The sequence below is a fragment of the Emys orbicularis genome, chromosome 2 (genome assembly GCF_028017835.1).
Source record: "Emys orbicularis isolate rEmyOrb1 chromosome 2, rEmyOrb1.hap1, whole genome shotgun sequence".
Lineage (NCBI taxonomy): Eukaryota > Metazoa > Chordata > Testudines > Emydidae > Emys > Emys orbicularis.
In genome coordinates, this window is record NC_088684.1 from 18,447,749 (window position 1) to 18,468,301 (window position 20,553).

The window sequence follows — 20,553 nt, forward strand, 5'->3', positions numbered from 1 at the left end:
CTATTGCTAGGCATACAGAGTATGGGGAAAAAAGCAAACACCTTTGAATGATGCTCCTCAAACAGCTCTCCCCGTACTCTGGCCTGCAGCCTGAACTTGCAAATAGCATACTTTATTTTTAAGCAGCAAAAATCCTTTGACTTGCTTCTGCATGAGATCTAAAGTAAGAATCTTGGAGTCGAAAGAGCCACAGTAATGAATAGAAAACTAGAACTGTAGTAATGAGAGAGGCTTGCCAAGGATCAACTTTGTCCAGTTGGAAAAAATTCTATTGGTACCTGGAGAATGAATATTAAGCTGTTTGATACATGCTACTATACACTTGAATTGAGCTTGGTGCAAAGTTCCAATCAAAACTCTGCTGTTCACTCATTGTGTGGCACAGAGTCTCAGTGTGTAAAATAGGGGCAGTAAGTCTTTGCTCAGAACTTGTGTGTTGCACATTTTCAAAGTGTTGTGGTTGATATTAAATGTGCTGTGTGAGCATACTGAAAACTAGCTTTATAGGTTTGCAGGTGATAGTTAAATTGGAGAACAGAGTAAACAGGAAAGGCATGGGGGAAGAAAAATACAGTAATCAAATTTTAAAAAAACATTAGAACAGTCTGAATAATTGTTCCAGCAATGGAAATGCAGTTAGATATAGGAATGTAATTAAAGGAAAACAATGTGCAAAAAGTACTGAATGGAACTGAAAAGATGCTAAGAATATATTGGGTTTTAACTAAGGCGTAGATACAAAACAGGAGGTATTGTTACAATAAAGGCACTTGTTAGATCCCATTTGGAGTATTGTGTAATATATGAGGTCAGAAAATACATACTGCATTGAAGTGAGTGCAGTATAAGGAGCCAAGATGACAGCACAATCATGCTAATATTCACTTATTCTAGGTTCTGCTTTGCTCGAAAGGTTACAAAACTGTTTGAATAATCACTTTTTATTGTCACTTGCTCATGACTTTCCCCCAAATCCTGCTTTCCTCCTGCTTTTTGGGGGGGGGAGGGGTTGTTGGGGGGAGGAAACTAGCATGCACAATCTGAAAAAGTGAAATCTATTATATACATAACTATTTTAGATAATACTAAAAATACTGTGTGTTAAGTAAATCAATTGTATAACCCCACCTGGAGTGTCTTAAGAGTTGTATCAGAAATAGAAGGGGTTTGTAAAGAAATAACAAAAATATTAGAACCATGTAAAGACTTTCATATTAAGACATTGAAAAGATTATGTGAAGCCCTAGCTCCATTTTAGACTATACCATTTCTATCACAGACTTAAAGGGAGCTAGCATTTCACTATTTTGTTTAGAGAAGAGACATACAGCGGAAAACATAGCATAGGTATACAGAATGATGAATAGCATAGAAAAGGTAACTCAGGCACTCCTGTTATCTGCTTGTAATATTACAACAAGGAGAAAGTCAGTTAAATTGAAAGGCAGCCAATTTCAAACTGGTAAAAGGAAATCTTTTTACTAGGGCTGTCAAACGATTAAAAAAAATTAATTGTGATTAATTGCAAGATTTAAAACATTAATCATGATTAAACAAAGTTTTAATCGCACTGTTAACAATAGAATACCAATGTAAATTAATTATAAATATTATTGGATATTTTTCTACATTTTCAAATACATTGATTTCAGTTACAATGCAGAATACAAAGTATAGAGTGCTCATTTTATAGTAATATTTTTATTACCAATATTTGCACTGTAGTGCAAGTCGAAGGGTGAAGGGGCATATGAAAGTTTAGCATATCTGGCATATAAATACCTTGCAATGCTGGCTAGAACAGTGCCATGCAAACACCTGTTCTCGCTTTCAGGTGACATTGTAAGTAAGTAATGGGCAGTATTCTCTCCCATAAATGTAAACCAACTTGTTTGTCTTAGTGATTGGCTGAACAAGAAGTAGGAATGATGGACTTGTAGGCTCTAAAATTTTACATTGTTTTGTTTTTGAGTGCAGTTATGTAAAAAAATAATTCTATATTTGTAAGTTGCACTTTCATGATAAAGAGATTGCATAACAGTACTTGTATGAGATGAATTGAAAAATATTATTTCTTTTGTTTATCTTTTTTACAGTGCAAATATTTGTAATCAAAATAATACTAAAAACGGAGTACTGTACACTTTGTATTCTGTGTTGTAACTGAAATCAGTATGTTTGAAAATGTAGGGTAGGCTTAGTGACCCATTTGGTGTCATTTAAGATAGTGGTTGTGGAGATACAACCCCCCTCTCTCCTATTTTTCAGAAAGTTGATAGTTTTGTTTTTGGGGGGGGGAGGGGTTTGCACACGAGCTAGAGATGAAATTATTGATGTGAGGAGGTTCAAGGTAGTCTGTCAAATTTTAACTTAGGTAGTGCATGGCACCCACTAAATCTTTTGGGGACCCAAAATGAGACTGACATTTAAGTAAACATACATTTATTTTATAGTCTTCATGTGCCAATAGAGAAAAACAGCTAGAGGTTTTTCATTCCTGCTATTTTATATGCTTTAAAGCTCTAAAATCCAAATAATTACTCAGATTGCTTTGAGATTTGATGTGCATGGAGTTGCAGGGTAGCATTAATTATTCAAATTTGGGGGTCATTTGACTGAGGAGTTTCTGAGTTACATCTCTCCCCACCCCCACCCCCGCCAAACCCAGTTTCCTTGTTATACAGTGCTATTAAACTGAATGGTATTAATGAGTAGATGGATCACAGACCTCATTGAGTTTGATTGCTGTGAATTCATGCTTCAGTTAACATAACTAAGGATAAGTTTATCACAAGTCCCCACATAAGATAAAAAGAGATTTGGATTGAGTGGGAGGGAGTTGCTACAATTTGTGAGTCATGGGTGACAATTTTATTTTGTGGCATTGTAATCAAAGCATTTGAGGGAAAAATTAAACATGTGAATACTTCCTGGGAGGAGAAAGAAGGTGTGTTAGGGGGCAGAAGAATGGGGGAATAGGGGAAGAGGTTTTAGGGCTGCAGCGAGTCGAGTTTTACCCTAAGTAATGCATAGCACCACTTAAATCTTTGGGGGACCGCAATTGTGGACAGTATTTAAGAACATGTTCAATTCACTTACATAGATGTGCAGTCTGGAAGGATTACACTATGCATACGCCAATAAAGAAAAAAAAATAGTGAAAGTTTCTATACGGCCACTTTAAGCTTGCCAGTGTAGTTTGAGGGAATGTGCCGACACCATTGCCCCAGTGAATACTCCACCACTGATGTTTCTAGTCTGAACCTTTGTACAGCTGTGCAGTAAAGATTTAATAACTCCTGATGCCAAGCTCTTGACAAACCAGAAACTGTTAACATCTGCTGAGATTTGACTGACACTTCATTTTGAGGCTACAGAGAGAATACTGGACCAATAATGAAGTTCACTCTGTGTTTGACATGTATGTAGATGAATCAATTAAAAACATTACCAGAAAGAAAAGATTCCATGGTATTGCATGTGTGCAATATTTTGACTCTGTGAACATATGCAACATTGCAATGAAGAAGCAACTGTCTCATACTCACATGAAGGGCAAGTTCACTGCATACCTTGCAGGAAAAATGCTCCAGTATGCGAAGAATTACTCAAAAAAATTATTTATTGCATGGCATAATGAATCTGGTGCTTTACACTGTTCAGTGGATTTCCTTGTAGTTCCCATGAGAAGGCTGACACTAAAATTACCTTGCATGCTATCAATGCCACAGAGAGAGGTACTGCTAAACTCTGTATTTTTGCACAAGACACATATAGTGCTGTATGTGAGATGCTATCCAGTACTTCTGCACAATTCTGTTTTTGTGCCTGCTGCTGGTGAACAGAATCACAGTATATCCCTCAGAAATGTGTTCCTATCACTCGGAACATTAAGAGCCAGTGCGTTACCAAGTTGCATGTCCTTTCAGTATGTGACATTACTGGAAGGTTGACTGAAAATACTAATTTATCTTACTGGAAGGCATTCGATTCAGCATCCAGAGACTCTCTCCTTGCTCTGAAGATGTTAGGAATGGCTGAGAAAATCACTGATGAGTTTATAAATGCACTGGAGGCATTCATATGCTGAGTTTGCCATTTGAAGACTGTCTTTGATACTTGTAGAGCTACACTGGGGGGATGATTTCTGAGAAGCAGACAGAAGAATTGCCACTGACAAGGGGTATATTTATACCTGCTATCTAGAGGGCAAATTATCAAATAATGGAATGGCTCCAGGATAATTGAGGGTGTCCAAAACTACCCTCACCAATTGGGCACTGGTAGGTCTTGGAGGAGAGACTGATCACACTAGTTATATCTGAAATACCATGCATTCCTGAATCAATCCTTCTCCAAATCAAATGCTCATGTGCAATGACCAAATGTTCAGAACCCTCCAGATGTTTGGCCTGCAGCCTTCTTTGCACAGAGATGTTAAGGCTAACTTCCCTAGCATTACCAAAGATGAGTGTCTTCTTTTATGTATGCAGTGTTAAAGTATAATTGAAAAAATGTTGATTTTTAAACATTTTCTCAAATATATATCTATATACTGTACTAGGTTTTTTTAATGTTTGACACCATTGTGTTTGCGGCAGAAAGAGCTTTCAAATTATACTCATCTTGACCCATTCCTGATGATGTTGTGTTATCAACATTTCCAGCAACTGGTGGTCCTGGAGCTGGGGTGGGGTGAGTCCCCCCTGTGATGCCACAGAGGAGAACACCATTGAAATTATCATTCTGTAGATTTTTACAAATCAAGTGACATCTCCTTTACCTTTCTATCACTAACTTGCCCACAAAATGAGATTTTAGCACATTATACTTTCTAGTGCGCTTTAACATAAATGCTCTTACTACGTTAAAGTGCACTAGGGACAAACACACAAAACACTAAACCCTGGGGTTCAGTAACATGGAGAAAAAGGTTAAGTTCACATGTAAGTCATTTTTATACATATATAATGACATATAATAAAAATTAAAGTAGATCCTATTTAGGCAAGAATTTTGGGAAGTACCTGAAAAAAAAATCTTCTCATTCAGTATCAGTATCCCCCCCTGATTTTTGGATATCCCCATAGAACATGAAAACTGCTAAAAAAATAAACCCTGGAAAATGAAATTAATAAACCCCCCAAAATAGAAGCCTTGTGTACATTTTATAATTAGCAGGGCACAGGGGTTTTATTGCAAAGGGTATTGTAGTAGTGAGCTGTGTATATGAGAGCAGTCTAAACATTTATCTGCATGCACTCCAGGTAAAGTGAGTGTGGTCTGGATCAGGTGTATCTGTACTGAATGGTGGAGGCAGTAGGTAGTTCTGCTTTGTACAAGGGTATTTGTGACATCTATGGATTACTTTGAGGGATATGACAGCTTCAGGGTGCAGTCTGCATCTTTTCTGTGCAGAATTGCATAGGTTGCATGAACAGCCTTAACTGTGCATTTCCTTGTTTTCAGTAGTTCTATATTTGCTCAACTCAGCATTCTGCAAAGGGGTGACATATCACCAAGCAATCTAAATCTTAACATAGTTTTTTGCCATAGGATTAATAATAATCTGTAGTAAAAGGTGCTTGGTTTACATCATCTTTCCTCATTTAATGGGACCAATTGCTTTTCTCACAGCTCTGATTATTTGTGATGTCAGTACTCCAGCAGTGTTCTCCTGAAAGACAACAAAAGTGATCTCACACAGGATAGTGGCTTAAAAAAAAGGGAGCAGTAGAGATCATTTATCCTTCAGAAGAATCAATATCAGTTAGTGTAAAATGTATCCACTTGCTAAAGTGCTATGCACATATAAAATTCAGGTGGACCCTGAAAGATAGAAGTTTTGCATGGAAAAAATGTATTATAATGTACCAAATTAACATTGGTTAATCCACAGAAGCAGTGTACCAATGACACTTGTTTTAGTTCAATTAATACATTATTTCTCCTAAGAGAAGGTCTTAAATATCTGTCAAAGAGATTGAGATGCCATTTTCAAGATCTAGATGTAGTTTTAATATTTCTATTAGTTCAGTTGCAGTTAATTACTGTGTTTGCCTGTAATTATTATTTTATTATGAGTTTAAATGCGTTTTAGATGAAAGAGTAAAACTGTTTGTGGGTGCTTCTGTTGGTTTGAACTTTAGTTCCGGAGTACTAAATTATAGACTTATAAATGTAATCTTCATGATTATAATGTTTTCTATTTGACCTCCTACAGTAGTTCTTTAAATACAACAATCTACACATTTTTACACACTCATTTCAAAACCATTCAAAATGCCATAAAATTACTAATCTCCAATTATGGCAATAAAGCTTTTATGAATCTACCCATGTGAAGCTCTTGTTGGAATTTTATATTTCTGAACTTCCTATTTTATAGAATAAAAATATTTTATACTGTAATTTTTGTCTGTAAAATAGCTATTCTAAATAAATCTGCTTGGAATATTTAAAAATATATATATATATGCACACACGTACTTTGGACTAGTAGGGGAATATAAAGATGCTCCTTTCCATTTGAGCCCCTTCCAAAGACAATACTTACAAATAAAAATTAATTTGAAACTTGGATGCAACATAATTGCACTCTGCTATTTATAACAACTTCCTTGGAAGCAAAATATAGTGTAATAAAGTATTAACACATCAAATGTAAGAGTTTAACATATTTGGGGACAAAAGGGCCTCTGTTTTGAAATTATTAAATGGAGGAAGGTATGTTAATTGTTGCCGTAACACCCAGAAACCTCAGTTAGAATTGGGGTCCCATTGTGTAAAGCATTGTACAAACATTCTGCCCTGAATTGATATATATGGTGTATTTTAAACTAGACAGGATTTGTTCAAATAGAGATACTTTAAAGTATAAATGTACAAAACTGACCCATGTTGTCAGTCTGATTAAGCTCATAAGCTCCTTGAGGCCAGAGATGTCATCCTCTATATGTTGCTGTGCTCAGTGATGACACTCCATAAATAATGCAAACCTACCCCAATGAATGAATTTTGTCTAGTTTTCTAATTAGGTTTCACTCTGAAGGTCAAATTTTCTTTTATCTATTTCCAAATTAAACTTTGAATTTCTTCCTGAGTGTCTTGTTTGGTTCAGTATTATCAGATTTCTTCACAAGCTTTATCACTGAAACATCTTCTAATTGACACATCAACAGTTGTATTTTGCACCAAAAAAAAAAAATTCTAATGCTGAAATTCCAAATCTAAACTAAAAAGTGGCTAAATAAGTGAAGAATTACACTATCTTTTCTGAGTAGCCCTCATCATCCTAGTTGACATTGATTAGAACTTCACTAGACATTCAAGATAAGTACTTGCTGAGGTGGTTTATGCTGTATGGAATGGTAATACAGTTTTGGTTGCCATTGGGGAGGCAGCAAAGGTCAGCTACTACACACCTTGTACCACCATAAGATCTTCCAAGAACGACGATAAAACATTCTTAGTGTTGGTATTTGTCAGTTTTACAATTTTAAATATTTTTAGTTTCCATCCTAGTGTAAGGCATGATAAGATAAAATATTCCTCGCTGTAACTAAAGACAAAAATTGTGTCTATGTAAAATTGTATTTTTATCCATTGTTCTGATAGAATTGAAATGAAAAAAAAAGTATAAAAAGAGATCGTATTGCCAATTTTGTGGTTTTGAACTTGTCAAAAATTAACTGTATTTGAAATGCAAATAAGTTATTGTTCAATCGAGTACATAATGTGCTCTGAATTCGATATTAATCCATAAAATATTGTTATATATTATCTTTTACTATTGTTATTATATATCTTTGAACTATAACTATTTTGCTTTGTCAGAATTGAGCCACTTAAATTTTAGGTAACAATCCGAATCCAAGTGCATTGCCAAAATGCAGGGTATTAATTGAACATTTATTAATGTAAACCTAACACGGTAGTAATTGATATTAAGTTGTTCCTGTGACGCTGCACTCTATATGATTTTATGAAAATATGCTGATGAGTGTGAATATAATGTAACTAAAATATGCTTCATGCAAAAGGTCTCTTGTAAGGTATCATTACAAAGCTTATAATCTACTGAGTGTGGTCATCCTATTTGCATAAATGTATCACTCTTGTATCTGAAACTAGAAATATGAAATATAACTCTGAGGTCCTATTGTAATTATGCAAATTGTGGGCCATTAATGGTGGTTTGGAATCTTAATGGCTCCCATTAACCAGGACAATTGTCTGTAGATGGCTCTGTTTTACTTGTAAGTCTTCCTGTATACGTGTGTGCTGGCAAGTGGGTAATGAAGTCTTAGTGACATGTGATCGTGTCACCTGAACTGGAATCCATCTTTAACCTGGTGCTTTTCCATTGAGAAGGAAGAGTGGGAACCCAGAGAGGGGGTTTCTGTGGTCCAACCCGTCACAGTTCCCTTTGTCTTTAGTGGTCCAAAATAATCAATTTAAACACTATTGTGTATCTATTCTCTTAGTTATGAACGATGAGTTATGTTAGCAAACATATGTAGTAAAGTGCTTAGTGTGCCCAATACCTTAATTTACAAGGGAATGAGCCTTGACTGTCTTAAGAAGCTCTAGTGCGACTTTAAAATTTCTTACTCCACAAACTAGCCTGGCTTTTTATTTCTTTGACTTTATTTTAATTTGGAGCTTTCACAGAAAAGTTTTCTGAAGGTATATTAACTTGTTTCATCCTTTTCAATAGGTTGTGAATGGATTCATGAGAAATTTTATGAGGTTAAAACAATTGGGCCAGGAGTTTAGTCAAAAAAATTGACTAATGTTTACCTTGAAAGTATTGCAGTCTGGAGAGGCTTCTGTGTTCTAAATCTAGGGACCAAACCTGAGAACAATTATTTACTTGAATAATAATACTCTTATGCGTTGTTCCACTTAAATAATGGACTTGTGTGTGTTTACAAAATCAGGTTCTTAGTTTTGTTTTGTTTTTTCTTTAAATGTATCACTCTGTATCCAATTTATTTTTAAGAGGAACACAGTCAGCCTGAAAAGTCAGAATTGTATCTAAAAATGTTGTACCTAATATCACAACAGCTAACTTCAAAAATTACTGAATGAGAATTTCACTGTTTCCTCTGAATAGTCAGTTTTGTTTGTGTGAGTAATAGTGAAATGACTAAAACCATAGAAATTGGCAGGGAACTCAGGCAGCTGTAATATCTACATGACTTTTAATTTACTTTTTTTTAATTGACTATCTTTCAAGTTGACAGAGTTCTTTTACAAAGCTTTAATCAACTTATAGCTGTCCTTTAGTTCTCTCACAATCATTCAGCTCTCCAGGAAAAGTTTCCCTTCAGAGATGTTTAATTCAGCTCTTTAATTGACTTGAAGGGGTTGAGTGACCTAAGACCTTCCCAGAGGGCTGGGCACAGTACATCTGTAGTGCTTCCAGACCCTGAAATTATTCATATGTACTAAGAAATATTATGAAATTGGATGATGCTATTCAATAACAAGCTGTCTTTTTTGACAGTCTCTCTTTTATTACAGGCATTGGATCAAGACAGAACTGCACTACAGAAAGTGAAAAAGTCTGTAAAAGCAATATATAATTCTGGGCAAGGTAAGTGTTTTTGGTCTTACGTGAGAATCTAAACCATTGTATTAAATAATGTTTACAAAGTTTGCTTTGCTGTTCGTTGCATATTAAGCTTAAAGAGTAGGTGATGCCTGCCTCTTCCACAATACAAGTTGCTGAGAGTACACCTCTGCCCCCCGACACCTCATTGGAAACCGTGTATTTCAAGGGTGTCATCCTGATTCTCCCTCCCCCCCCCCCCAAGCTCCCTATTGAACTGATCCTGCCTTCCTGGGTGGGGGGAGGAGAGAGAGAGAGACTTTTTCTCATTCTGTGCTACCATGACCTCTCACAACAAGTACATTCCACTGGAACAGCAAAACTGTTGACCAGAAGAGACCTGTTACAGCAGGAGACTGAACCCTGGATCAAGATTATTACCACATGAAATGAGAACGACCATTAACTTCCTCACCATCAGAACTAAAATGCAAAACCTACCCTTTTGCCCAAGCTTCACAACATTAGTAACCTTACACCATCGCTCTCTCTCCTATATTAAATAATAATGTACAGAAAATGAAAACACTGTGCGTCTTGTCAGCAGCGGGAGGAGGGAGGGGAGATTTGCCATTTTTTGCCCCTTAGAGGAACTTGGATACAGTGATAATGGGCACCAATATAAGAACCTGGATGAATGGCTAGAATGCAAATATGTCATGAAATTTTGTCCCTTTTGAAGTCTGTACTTTACAAAATCTCCATTAATGAATTTTATTATTCATAGGCCTGGTCTACACTACGAGTTTAGGTCGACTTTAGCCGCGTTAAATCGAATTTAGCCTGGACACGTTCACACGACGAAGCCCTTTCTTTCGACTTAAAGGGCCCTTTAAACCGGTTTCTTTACTCCACCTCCGACGAGGGGATTAGCGATAAAATCGGCCTTAGGGGGTCGGAATTGGGTTAGTGTGGACGGAATTCGACGTTATTGGCCTCCGGGAGCTATCCCACAGTGCTTCATTGTGACCGCTCTGGACAGCACTCTCAACTCAGATGCACTGGCCAGGTAGACAGGAAAAGCCCCACGAACGTTTGAATTTCATTTCCTGTTTGCTGAGCGTGGAGAGCACAGGTGACCACGCAGAGCTCATCAGCACAGGTAACCGTGATGGAGTCCCAGGATCGCAAAAGAGCTCCAGCATGGACAGAACGGGAGGTACGGGATCTGCTCGCCATATGGGGAGATGAATCAGTGCTGGCTGAACTCCGAAGCAGTAAACGAAATGGCAAAATATTAGAAAAGGTCTCCAAGGCCATGAAGGACAGAGGCCATAACAGGGACGCACAGCAGTGCTGCGTGAAAATTAAGGAGCTAAGGCAAGCCTACCACAAAGCCAGAGAAGCAAACGGAAGGTCAGGGGCTGAGCCGCAAACATGCCGCTTCTACGCGGAGCTGCATGCCATTCTAGGGGGTACAGCCACCACTACCCCAACCGTGTGCTATGAGTCCCTCACTGGAGAAACACACAGGGAAGCGGGTTCGGGGTATGAGGAAGATGAGGATGAAGATAATGTAAATAGCTCACAGCAGCAAGGAAGCGGAGAAACCGGTTTCCCCAACAGCCAGGATATGTTTATCACCCTGGACCTGGAACCAGTAACCCCCGAACTCACCCAAGACCCTGGGGGCACACAGGGGACCTCTGGTGAGTGTACCTTTGTAAATATTACACATGGTTTAAAAGCAAGCGTGTTTAATGATTAATGATTAATTTGCCCTGGCAATCGCGGCCAGTACAGCTACTGGAAAAGTCTGTTAACGTGTATGGGGATGGAGCGGAAATCCTCCAGGGACATCTCCAGAAAGCTCTTCTTCACGTACTCCCAAAGCCTTTGCAAAAGGTTTCTGGGGAGGGCTGCCTTATCCCGTCCGCCATGGTAGGACACTTTACCACGCCAGGCCAGTAGCACGTAGTCTGGAATCATTGCATAACAAAGCATGGCAGCGTATGGTCCCGGTGTTTGCTGGCATGCAGACAACATCCATTCCTTATCGCTCTTTGTTATCCTCAGGAGAGTGATATCATTCACGGTCACCTGGTTGAAATGGGGCAATTTTATTAAGGGGACATTCAGAGGTGCCCCTTCCTGCTCTGATGAACAGAAATATTCCCCGCTGTTAGCCACGCAGTGGGGGGGAGGGGTGAAGTGATCATCCCAGAGAATTGGGTGTGTGGGGGAGGGGAATTAGTTGGGTTTGTGCTGCACGTTAACCCTGAAACCGCAGCCCCTCCTTTTACATTGCAAACCCATTTTAAATGGCCAACCCAACGGGTGCTTGGTATGGTTAATGAGAGCAGTACTGTTTTAAACCATCCCCACATGTTAACAAGGTTAAAAAAGCCAAAAGACTGTGTCTTACCATGGCTGCCTGCAAGCTGAAATCTGTGGCCTGGCACTGCGTGAGTGATCTCTCACACCAAACCGGCAGGCCCTCAATATAAGAGGAAAAATGCGACCTTGTAACGAAAGCACATGTGCTGTGTGATGTGAACAGCAAAATTTAACGTGAAAGAGTGTACCCATTGTTCTCTAAAATGTATCTTTTTTAACCACCTCTCCCTTCTCCTCCACCAGCTGCAAATCTTTCTCCTTCACAGAGGCTAGTGAATATTCGAAAGCGGAAGCGAAGGACGCATGATGAAATGTTTACAGAACTACAGACTGCCTCCCACGCTGACAGAGCACAGCAGAATGCGTGGAGGCAGTCAATTACTGATTATAGAAAAGCCCAATATGAGCGAGAGGAGAGGTGGCGGGCTGAATCGCGGGCTGAAGAGCAGAGGTGGCGTGCTGAATCGCGGGCTGAAGATGAGAGGTGGCGTCAGCTTGCACACAGAAGGCAAGAGTCGATGCTCCGGCTGCTGGAGCATCAAACTGATATGCTCCAGCGTATGGTTGAGCTGCAGGAAAGGCAGCAGGAGCAGAGACCGCCGCTACAGCCCCTGTGTAACCAACAGCCCTCCTCCCCAAGTCCCATTGCCTCCTCACCCAGACTCCCAAGAACACGGTGGGGGGGCCTCCGGCCACCCAGTCACTCCACCCTAGATGATTTCCCGAGCAATAAGTGTTAAAGTTTTAAAGTTTTAAACTGCAGTGTGTCCTTTTCCTTCCCTCCTCCCCCACCCATCCCGGGCTACCTTTGCAATTATCCCCCTAGTTGTGTGATGAATTAATAAAGAATGCATGAATGTGAAGTAACAATGACTTTATTGCCTCTGCAAGTGGTGCTTGAAGGGGGGAGGGTAGGGGAGGGTGGGGTGGTTGGTTTACAGGGAAGTAGAGTTAACCGGGTGGGGGGGGGGCGGAGATTTCATCAAGGAGAAACAAACAGAAGTTTCACACCGTGCCTGGCCAGTCACAAAACTAGTTTTCAAAGCTTCTCTGATGCGCACCGCACCTTGCTGTGCTCCTCTAACCGCCCTGGTGTCTGGCTGCGCGTAATCAGCGGCCAGACGATTTGCCTCTACCTCCCACCCTGCCATAAATGTCTCCCCCTTACTCTCACAGATATTGTGGAGAGCACAGCAAGCAGCAATAACAATGGGGATATTCTTTTCGCTAAGGTCTGAGCGAGTCAGTAAGCTGCGCCAGCGCGCTTTTAAACGCCCAAATGCACATTCCACCACCATTCGGCACTTGCTCAGCCTGTAGTTGAACAGGTCCTGACTCCTGTCCAGGCTGCCTGTGTACGGCTTCATGAGCCATGGCATTAAGGGGTAGGCTGGGTCCCCAAGGATCACGATAGGCATTTCAACATCCCCAACGGTTATTTTCTGGTCCGGGAAGAAAGTCCCTTCCTCCAGCTTTCGAAACAGAACAGAGTGCCTGAAGACGCGAGCATCATGTACCCTTCCCGGCCAGCCCACGTTGATGTCGGTGAAACGTCCCTTGTGATCCACCAGGGCTTTCAGCAGCATTGAAAAGTACCCCTTGCGGTTTATGTACTCGGTGGCTTGGTGCTCCGGTGCCAAGATAAGGATATGGGTTCCATCTATCGCCCCACCACAGTTTGGGAATCCCATTGCAGCAAAGCCATCCACTATGTCCTGCACGTTTCCCAGAGTCACTACCCTTGATATCACCAGGTCTCTCATTGCCCTGGCAACTTGGATCACAGCAGCCCCCACAGTAGATTTGCCCACTCCAAATTGATTCCCGACTGACCGGTAGCTGTCTGGCGTTGCAAGCTTCCATAGGGCTATCGCCACTCGCTTCTCAACTGTGAGGGCTGCTCTCATCCTGGTATTCTGGCGCTTCAGGGCAGGGAAAAGCAAGTCACAAAGTTCCATGAAAGTGCCCTTACGCATGCGAAAGTTTCGCAGCCACTGGGAATCGTCCCACACCTGCAGCACGATGCGGTCCCACCAGTCTGTGCTTGTTTCCCGGGCCCAGAATCGGCGTTCCACGGCATCAACCTGCCCCAGGAACACCATGATTTCCACATTGCTGGGGCCTGTGCCTTGGTCTAGGTCCATGTCAATTTCCTCATCACTCTCGTCGCCGCGCTGCAATCGCCTCCTCGGCTGGTCCTGGTTTTGCTTTGGCATGTCCTGGCTCTGCATATACTCCAGGACAATGTGCGTGGTGTTAATAGTGCTCATAATTGCCGCGGTGATCTGAGCGGGCTCCATGATCCCAGTGCTAGCTATGGCGTCTGGTCTGAAAAAAGGCGCGAAACTAGTATCTGAAGGACCAGGGGAAGGAGGGAGGGAGGGAGGGGCGAGTGACGACATGGCGTACAGGTACAGGGAATTAAAATCAAGAAAGGTGGCTGTGCATCAGGGAGAAACACAAACAACTGTCACACAGAATGCCCCCCCACCCCGAGATTGAACTCCTAAGCCTGGGTTTAGCAGGCCGTTGATTTGACGGAGGGAGGGGGGAAGGAAATGAATACAGAACAAATCTATTTTTTACATCTTAAGACGACGGTGCAGCATGACTGATAGCCCTCGGCATTTTCTGGGTGTTTGGCAGCAAATACTGGGCGCTTGGCAGTTAGCCTTCAGGCCTATTGCACGATCTGATACCCACTGCAGTATGATGACGATGGATACCAGTCATAATATACTATCTACTGCCAAAAGGCAAGGGGTTGCTGCTGTGTAGCAATGTAGCCCCACGTCTGCCAGCCCCATGTCTGCCAGCACCCAGATCGCCCTCGGCCTCTTTTGGGTGCTTAGCAGAAAATACTGGGCGCTTGGCAGAAAATAGCATACTACGACTGATAGCCATCATTGTCAAGACAGTTCGATAGGACAGAGCATATCTGCCCAGGTGCCCATGATTGACAGCCACTGCTGTACGACGAGGACGGTTACCAGTCGTAATAAACCATCTACTGCCAAAAGGCAAAAGGTAAGGGGCTGGTGCAATGCAGCCCTACGGCTGCCAGCCCCACAGCTACCAGCACCCAGATCGCCGATGAAGGCTACCAGTCATGCTGCACCGTCTACCGCCAAAAGGCAGTTAGCTGCTGCTGCTGTGTAGCAATGCAGTCCCACGTCTGCCGGCACCCGGATGACATATGGTGACGGTGAGCTGAGCGGGCTCCATGCTTGCCGTGGTATGTTGTCTGCACAGGTAACCCAGGTAAAAAGGCACGAATCTATTGTCTGCCGTTGCTGTGACGGAGGGGGAGGGGCCTGACGACATGTACCCAGAACCCCCCGCGGCACTGTTTTGCATCATTCGGGCATTGGGATCTCAACCCATAATTCCAATGGGCGCCAGAGACTGCGGGAACTGTGGGATAGCTACCCATAGTGCAATGCGCCAGAAGTCGACGCTAGCCTCGGTACTGTGGACGCGGTCCGCCGATGTAATGCACTTAGAGCATTTTATGTGGGGACACACACAATCGGCTGTATACAACCGATTTCTATAAAACCGGCTTCTATTAATTCGATCTAATGTCGTAGTGTAGACATACCCATAGATTCATAGATTCTAGGACTGGAAGGGACCTCGAGAGACCATCGAGTCCAGTCCCCTGCCCTCATGGCAGGACCAAATACTGTCTATACCATCCCTGATAGACATTTATCTAACCTACTCTTAAATATCTCCAGAGATGGAGATTCCACAACCTCCCTAGGCAATTTATTCCAGTGTTTAACCACCCTGACATTTAGGAACTTTTTCCTAATGTCCAACCTAAACCTCCCTTGCTGCAGTTTAAGCCCGTTGCTTCTTGTACTATCCTTAGAAGCTAAGATGAACAAGTTTTCTCCCTCCTCCTTATGACACCCTTTTAGATACCTGAAAACTGCTATCATGTCCCCTCTCAGTGTTCTCTTTTCCAAACTAAACACATCCAATTCTTTCAGCCTTCCTTCATAGGTCATGTTCTCTAGACCTTTAATCATTCTTGTTGCTCTTCTCTGGACCCTCTCCAATTTCTCCACATCTTTCTTGAAATGCGGTGCCCAGAAATGGACACAATACTCCAGTTGAGGCCTAACCAGCGCAGAGTAGAGCGGAAGAATGACTTCTCGTGTCTTGCTCACAACACACCTGTTAATGCATCCCAGAATCACATTTGCTTTTTTTGCAACAGCATCACACTGTTGACTCATATTTAGCTTGTGGTCCACTATAACCCCTAGATCCCTTTCTGCCATACTCCTTCCTAGACAGTCTCTTCCCATTCTGTATGTTGAAACTGATTGTTCCTTCCTAAGTGGAGCACTTTGCATTTGTCTTTATTAAACTTCATCCAGACCATTTCTTCAATTTGTCCAGATCATTTTGAATTATGACCCTATCCTCCAAAGCAGTTGCAATCCCTCCCAGTTTGGTATCATCTGCAAACTTAATAAGCGTACTTTCTATGCCAATATCTAAGTCATTGATGAAGATATTGAACAGAGCCAGTCCCAAAACAGACCTCTGCGGAACCCCACTTGTTATACCTTTCCAGCAGGATTGGGAACCATTAATAACTACTCTCTGAGTACGGTTATCCAGCCAGTTATGCACCCACCTTATAGTAGCCCCATCTAAGTTGTATTTGTCTAGGTTATTGATAAGAATATCATGCGAGACTGTATCAAATACCTTACTAAAGTCTAGGTATACCACATCCACCGCTTCTCCCTTATCCACAAGACTCGTTATCCTATCTAAGAAAGCTGTCAGATTGGTTTGACATGATTTGTTCTTTATAAATCCATGCTGGCTATTCCCTATCACCTTACCACCTTCCAAGTGTTTGCAGATGATTTCCTTAATTACTTGCTCCATTATCTTCCCTGGCACAGAAGTTAAACTAACTGGTCTGTAGTTTCCTGGATTGTTTTTATTTCCCTTTTTATAGATGGGCACTATATTTGCCCTTTTCCAGTCTTCTGGAATCTCTCCTGTCTCCCATGATTTTCCAAAGATAATAGCTAAAGGCTCAGATACCTCCTCTATTAGCTCCTTGAGTATTCTAGGATGCATTTCATCAGGCCCTGGTGACTTGCAGGCATCTAACTTTTCTAAGTGATTTTTAACTTGTTCTTTTTTTATTTTATCTTCTAAACCTACCCCCTTCCCATTAGCATTCACTGTTAGGCATTCCTTCAGACTTCTCGGTGAAGACCGAAACAAAGAAGTCATTAAGCATCTCTGCCATTTCCAAGTTTCCTGTTACTGTTTCTCCCTCCTCACTGAGCAGTGGGCCTACCCTGTCCTTGGTCTTTCTCTTGCTTCTAATGTATTGATAAAAAGTCTTCTTGTTTCCCTTTATTCCTGTAGCTAGTTTGAGCTCATTTTGTGCCTTTGCCTTTCTAATCTTGCCCCTGCATTCCTGTGTTTTGCCTATATTCATCCTTTGTAATTTTTCCTAGTTTACATTTTTTATATGACTCCTTTTTATTTTTTAGATCATGCAGGATCTCGTGGTTAAGTCAAGGTGGTCTTTTGCCACATTTTCTATCTTTCCTACCCAGCGGAATAGCTTGCTTTTGGGCCCTTAATAGTGTCCCTTTGAAAAACTGCCAACTCTCCTCAGTTGTTTTTCCCCTCAGTCTTGATTCCCATGGGACCTTACCTATCAGCTCTCTGAGCTTACCAAAATCCGCCTTCCTGAAATCCATTGTCTCTATTTTGCAGTTAGTTATATTATTGTTTTGCCTGTAATGATATATGAACAGTGACATTCAGGGGAGTCAAGTATCAGGGGGTAGCCGTGTTAGTCTGTATCCACATTTTTATTCAGGGGAGTCTAGATCTCTGTAGCGATGCAGGACTCACCAGCACGGCGCTGCCTGCTGGTCGTCTGGCAATTAGCTCTTTTCCAGCATATGGAGCGCCCTTTGCAGGCTGATGTCTCGCCTGCCGCTGGCCCCTGTGTCCCTCCCTGACCCCAATGCCCCTTACCTTGGGGTTCTGCCCTCCGCAGTACCTCCACTCTCTGGGTCTCCCCTCCCAGGGGAACCCCAACCCTCTAAACCCACCTTGCCTCAGTGGCTACTGCCAGTCATCATCTAGCCCCCACTCACTGGGGCAGACTGCAGTCTGTAATGGCCACTCATCATTGGCAAGTGGGTAGGACCTGCTGCCTTTGCCTATTCCCAGGCTGTATCTCTGCAGCCCCAGTACCTCTGTAGACCTTCAACAAGGCCTGCAGCCTGCTCTAGTTCAGGTACCTTCCTCTCAGGCAGCTAGCCCTTCTCCCTCCAGGGCTGGAGAGAGACTCCCTCAGCTCCTGGCCCCCAGCCCTCTTATCAGGGCCAGCTGAGCCCTAATTGAGCTGGCCACACCTGTGATCAGCCATGCCCTCAGCTGTTTTCACTGCTTTTTCCAGCCACAGCCCTCTCCAGGGTTGCTTTTAACCCCTGTTCTGTGGGAGTGGGGCAGCTGCCCCACTACAATCTCATACCAGATTCTGAAGGGTTCTGAGAAAGAAGAGCTCAAATGTTTGTGTGTATCACAAATCCTCTTTACTGTTGAAACATTAAAGGCAAGAGATTTTTCTTCTGTTAGTAAAAGAATTCAAGTCAGTTTAAACGTCACACCAACCTGTTTGAGAAGCTTTTTGCAGATGCCCCTCCAACTTGTTAGGTACTTCTGGAATAGTCAGATAGCTTCCAACTCACAAATCCAATCTTTTGTCTCACTGAAGATGGTACTTGAAGTCAGTGGAAATTTTTTTTGGATAGCTTTCCAATAACACTCGGCTGAATTTTAGTGGCATTGAATTGCATCATAAATAATAGTGTAAGTTTTCAATAGCCTTTTCCTATTAATTCAATTGAATGGCTAATCTCCAAAAGCTAATCTCCATTAATTTATAGAGAGGCTTTAAGCAAGAATGCAACATAATTTACAATGGAAAAATGTTCAATGGTGCGTGCATCTGTATGCGGCAAACTAATTCTTGCAGTTCTCATCTCAGTTTTTTATGGATGTGTGTGGTCCACAAAAAAGGACCACATGTTTGGTTTAAAAATGTGAAGATATTTTAAATTGTATTGCAGCAAGAAAATAATTTTAAGTGGAACTGGAAAGTAGTAAGATGAGGAATTAACTAATGTATTTATTTCACATTCCCACTGAGGAAGAGAATGAGACAGATGTTTTAATCTCAGCATGCCACCAGCCAACAAGGAGCTTTTTGTGCTACAGTGGGGGAGAAAAGTGAGAACTAGGAAAAGGGGTTAGAGCAGTGTGTACTAGCTGATAAAACATCTTTCAAAATGAGTTGGATCAGTGCTGTTCTTCCTTGACTTAGTTACGAATCATAGAATATTAGGGTTGGAAGAGACCTCAGGAGATCATCTAGTCCAATCCCCTGCTCAAAGCAGGACCAACACCAACTAAATCATTCTAGCCAGGGCTTTGTCCTTTTTTTGGTGCATCTCTTCTCTTGCCTTCTCCTGGTGCTCATAGATGGATCATGGAAATGCTAAGAAGAAAAATAGTAATTCCTGTTTCAACTCTTCAACTGTTCTACCCTTCTCACTTTCTCCCCTTCTTTTCATTATTTGTGTCCTATAGTCCTGCTGATGAAAATTCCTAATTCTTTATGTTCATTTAAAAAAAAAGTGAACCAAGGTTTTTTTGTCAGACATATCTACAGAGAAATTTGATATGGATAGACCCCCTGTACAAATTGAAGCAGAACTATAGAAGTAGTTCAGACTACATTTAAAAATATACCTACAAAGAAACATGAAGTGGAGCAAATTGATATATAGGATAGATTGCTGATTGTTTGGTAGCTTCCTCTTGTAAAGTGTAGTTTCTTGGTGAGAGACCTTTCATCTTCTTTATTGTCTGGAAGGGAAGATCTCTTAAGAATACTATACTTTAGAAAAAGAAAAATCTAGCCTATAATTATAGCCCCATAAAGTGAATATCCTCTGCAAAGTTTCATAAACCCACACTGTTTCTGAAAGGCACATTAAAGTTAAGTGTGCGTACTTGCTTTTGGGAAAACATTGACAGTTGAAAGTTTTGATGTAATATAAGAGAGACAAGGTAGGTGAAGGAATATCTGTTATTGGGCCAACTTTGGTGGTGATGAAACAAGCTTTTGAGCTACACAGAGCTCTTCTTCAGGTCTGGGAAACGTAAACAGGGTGTCACAGCTAAATGCAAGGTGGAACAGATCGTTTAGCATAAGGAGTTAACACGGGTTGCAAGAGACCATTCAGGATGAAGTGGGCAATTAACACCTCTGCTATCATGGGACAAAAGAGGTTTAGTGAATTACAGATTGTTATAATGAGACATAAAACCAGGGTCTCTATTGAGTCCATGATTTTTGATGTCTAGCAAAGTGATACATTGAAGCTCCCATGAGGAGGATGATTGAGAGGTCAGCTAAAGAGAGATCCTTTTTTGAAAAAGTGTTCACCCATGGGTGATATGGCGTTTTTGTCTTTTTGTCATTATTCTGTGTGATTTCATTCGAGAGTGAATGTCGGGTTTCACCCCACATA

The 20,553-nt window shown here is 41.4% G+C and overlaps 1 protein-coding gene across 1 annotated transcript in view; it reads left to right on the forward strand.

Annotated features, from left to right (window-relative positions):
• ASAP1 (ArfGAP with SH3 domain, ankyrin repeat and PH domain 1) overlaps nucleotides 1-20,553 on the forward strand; it is a 252,092-nt gene that overhangs the window by 73,818 nt on the left and 157,721 nt on the right. Inside the window, exon 3 of the mRNA XM_065399859.1 lies at nucleotides 9,529-9,601. Within this exon, the coding sequence (XP_065255931.1) occupies nucleotides 9,529-9,601 (73 nt within the window). The remainder of the gene's footprint in view (nucleotides 1-9,528; nucleotides 9,602-20,553) is intronic.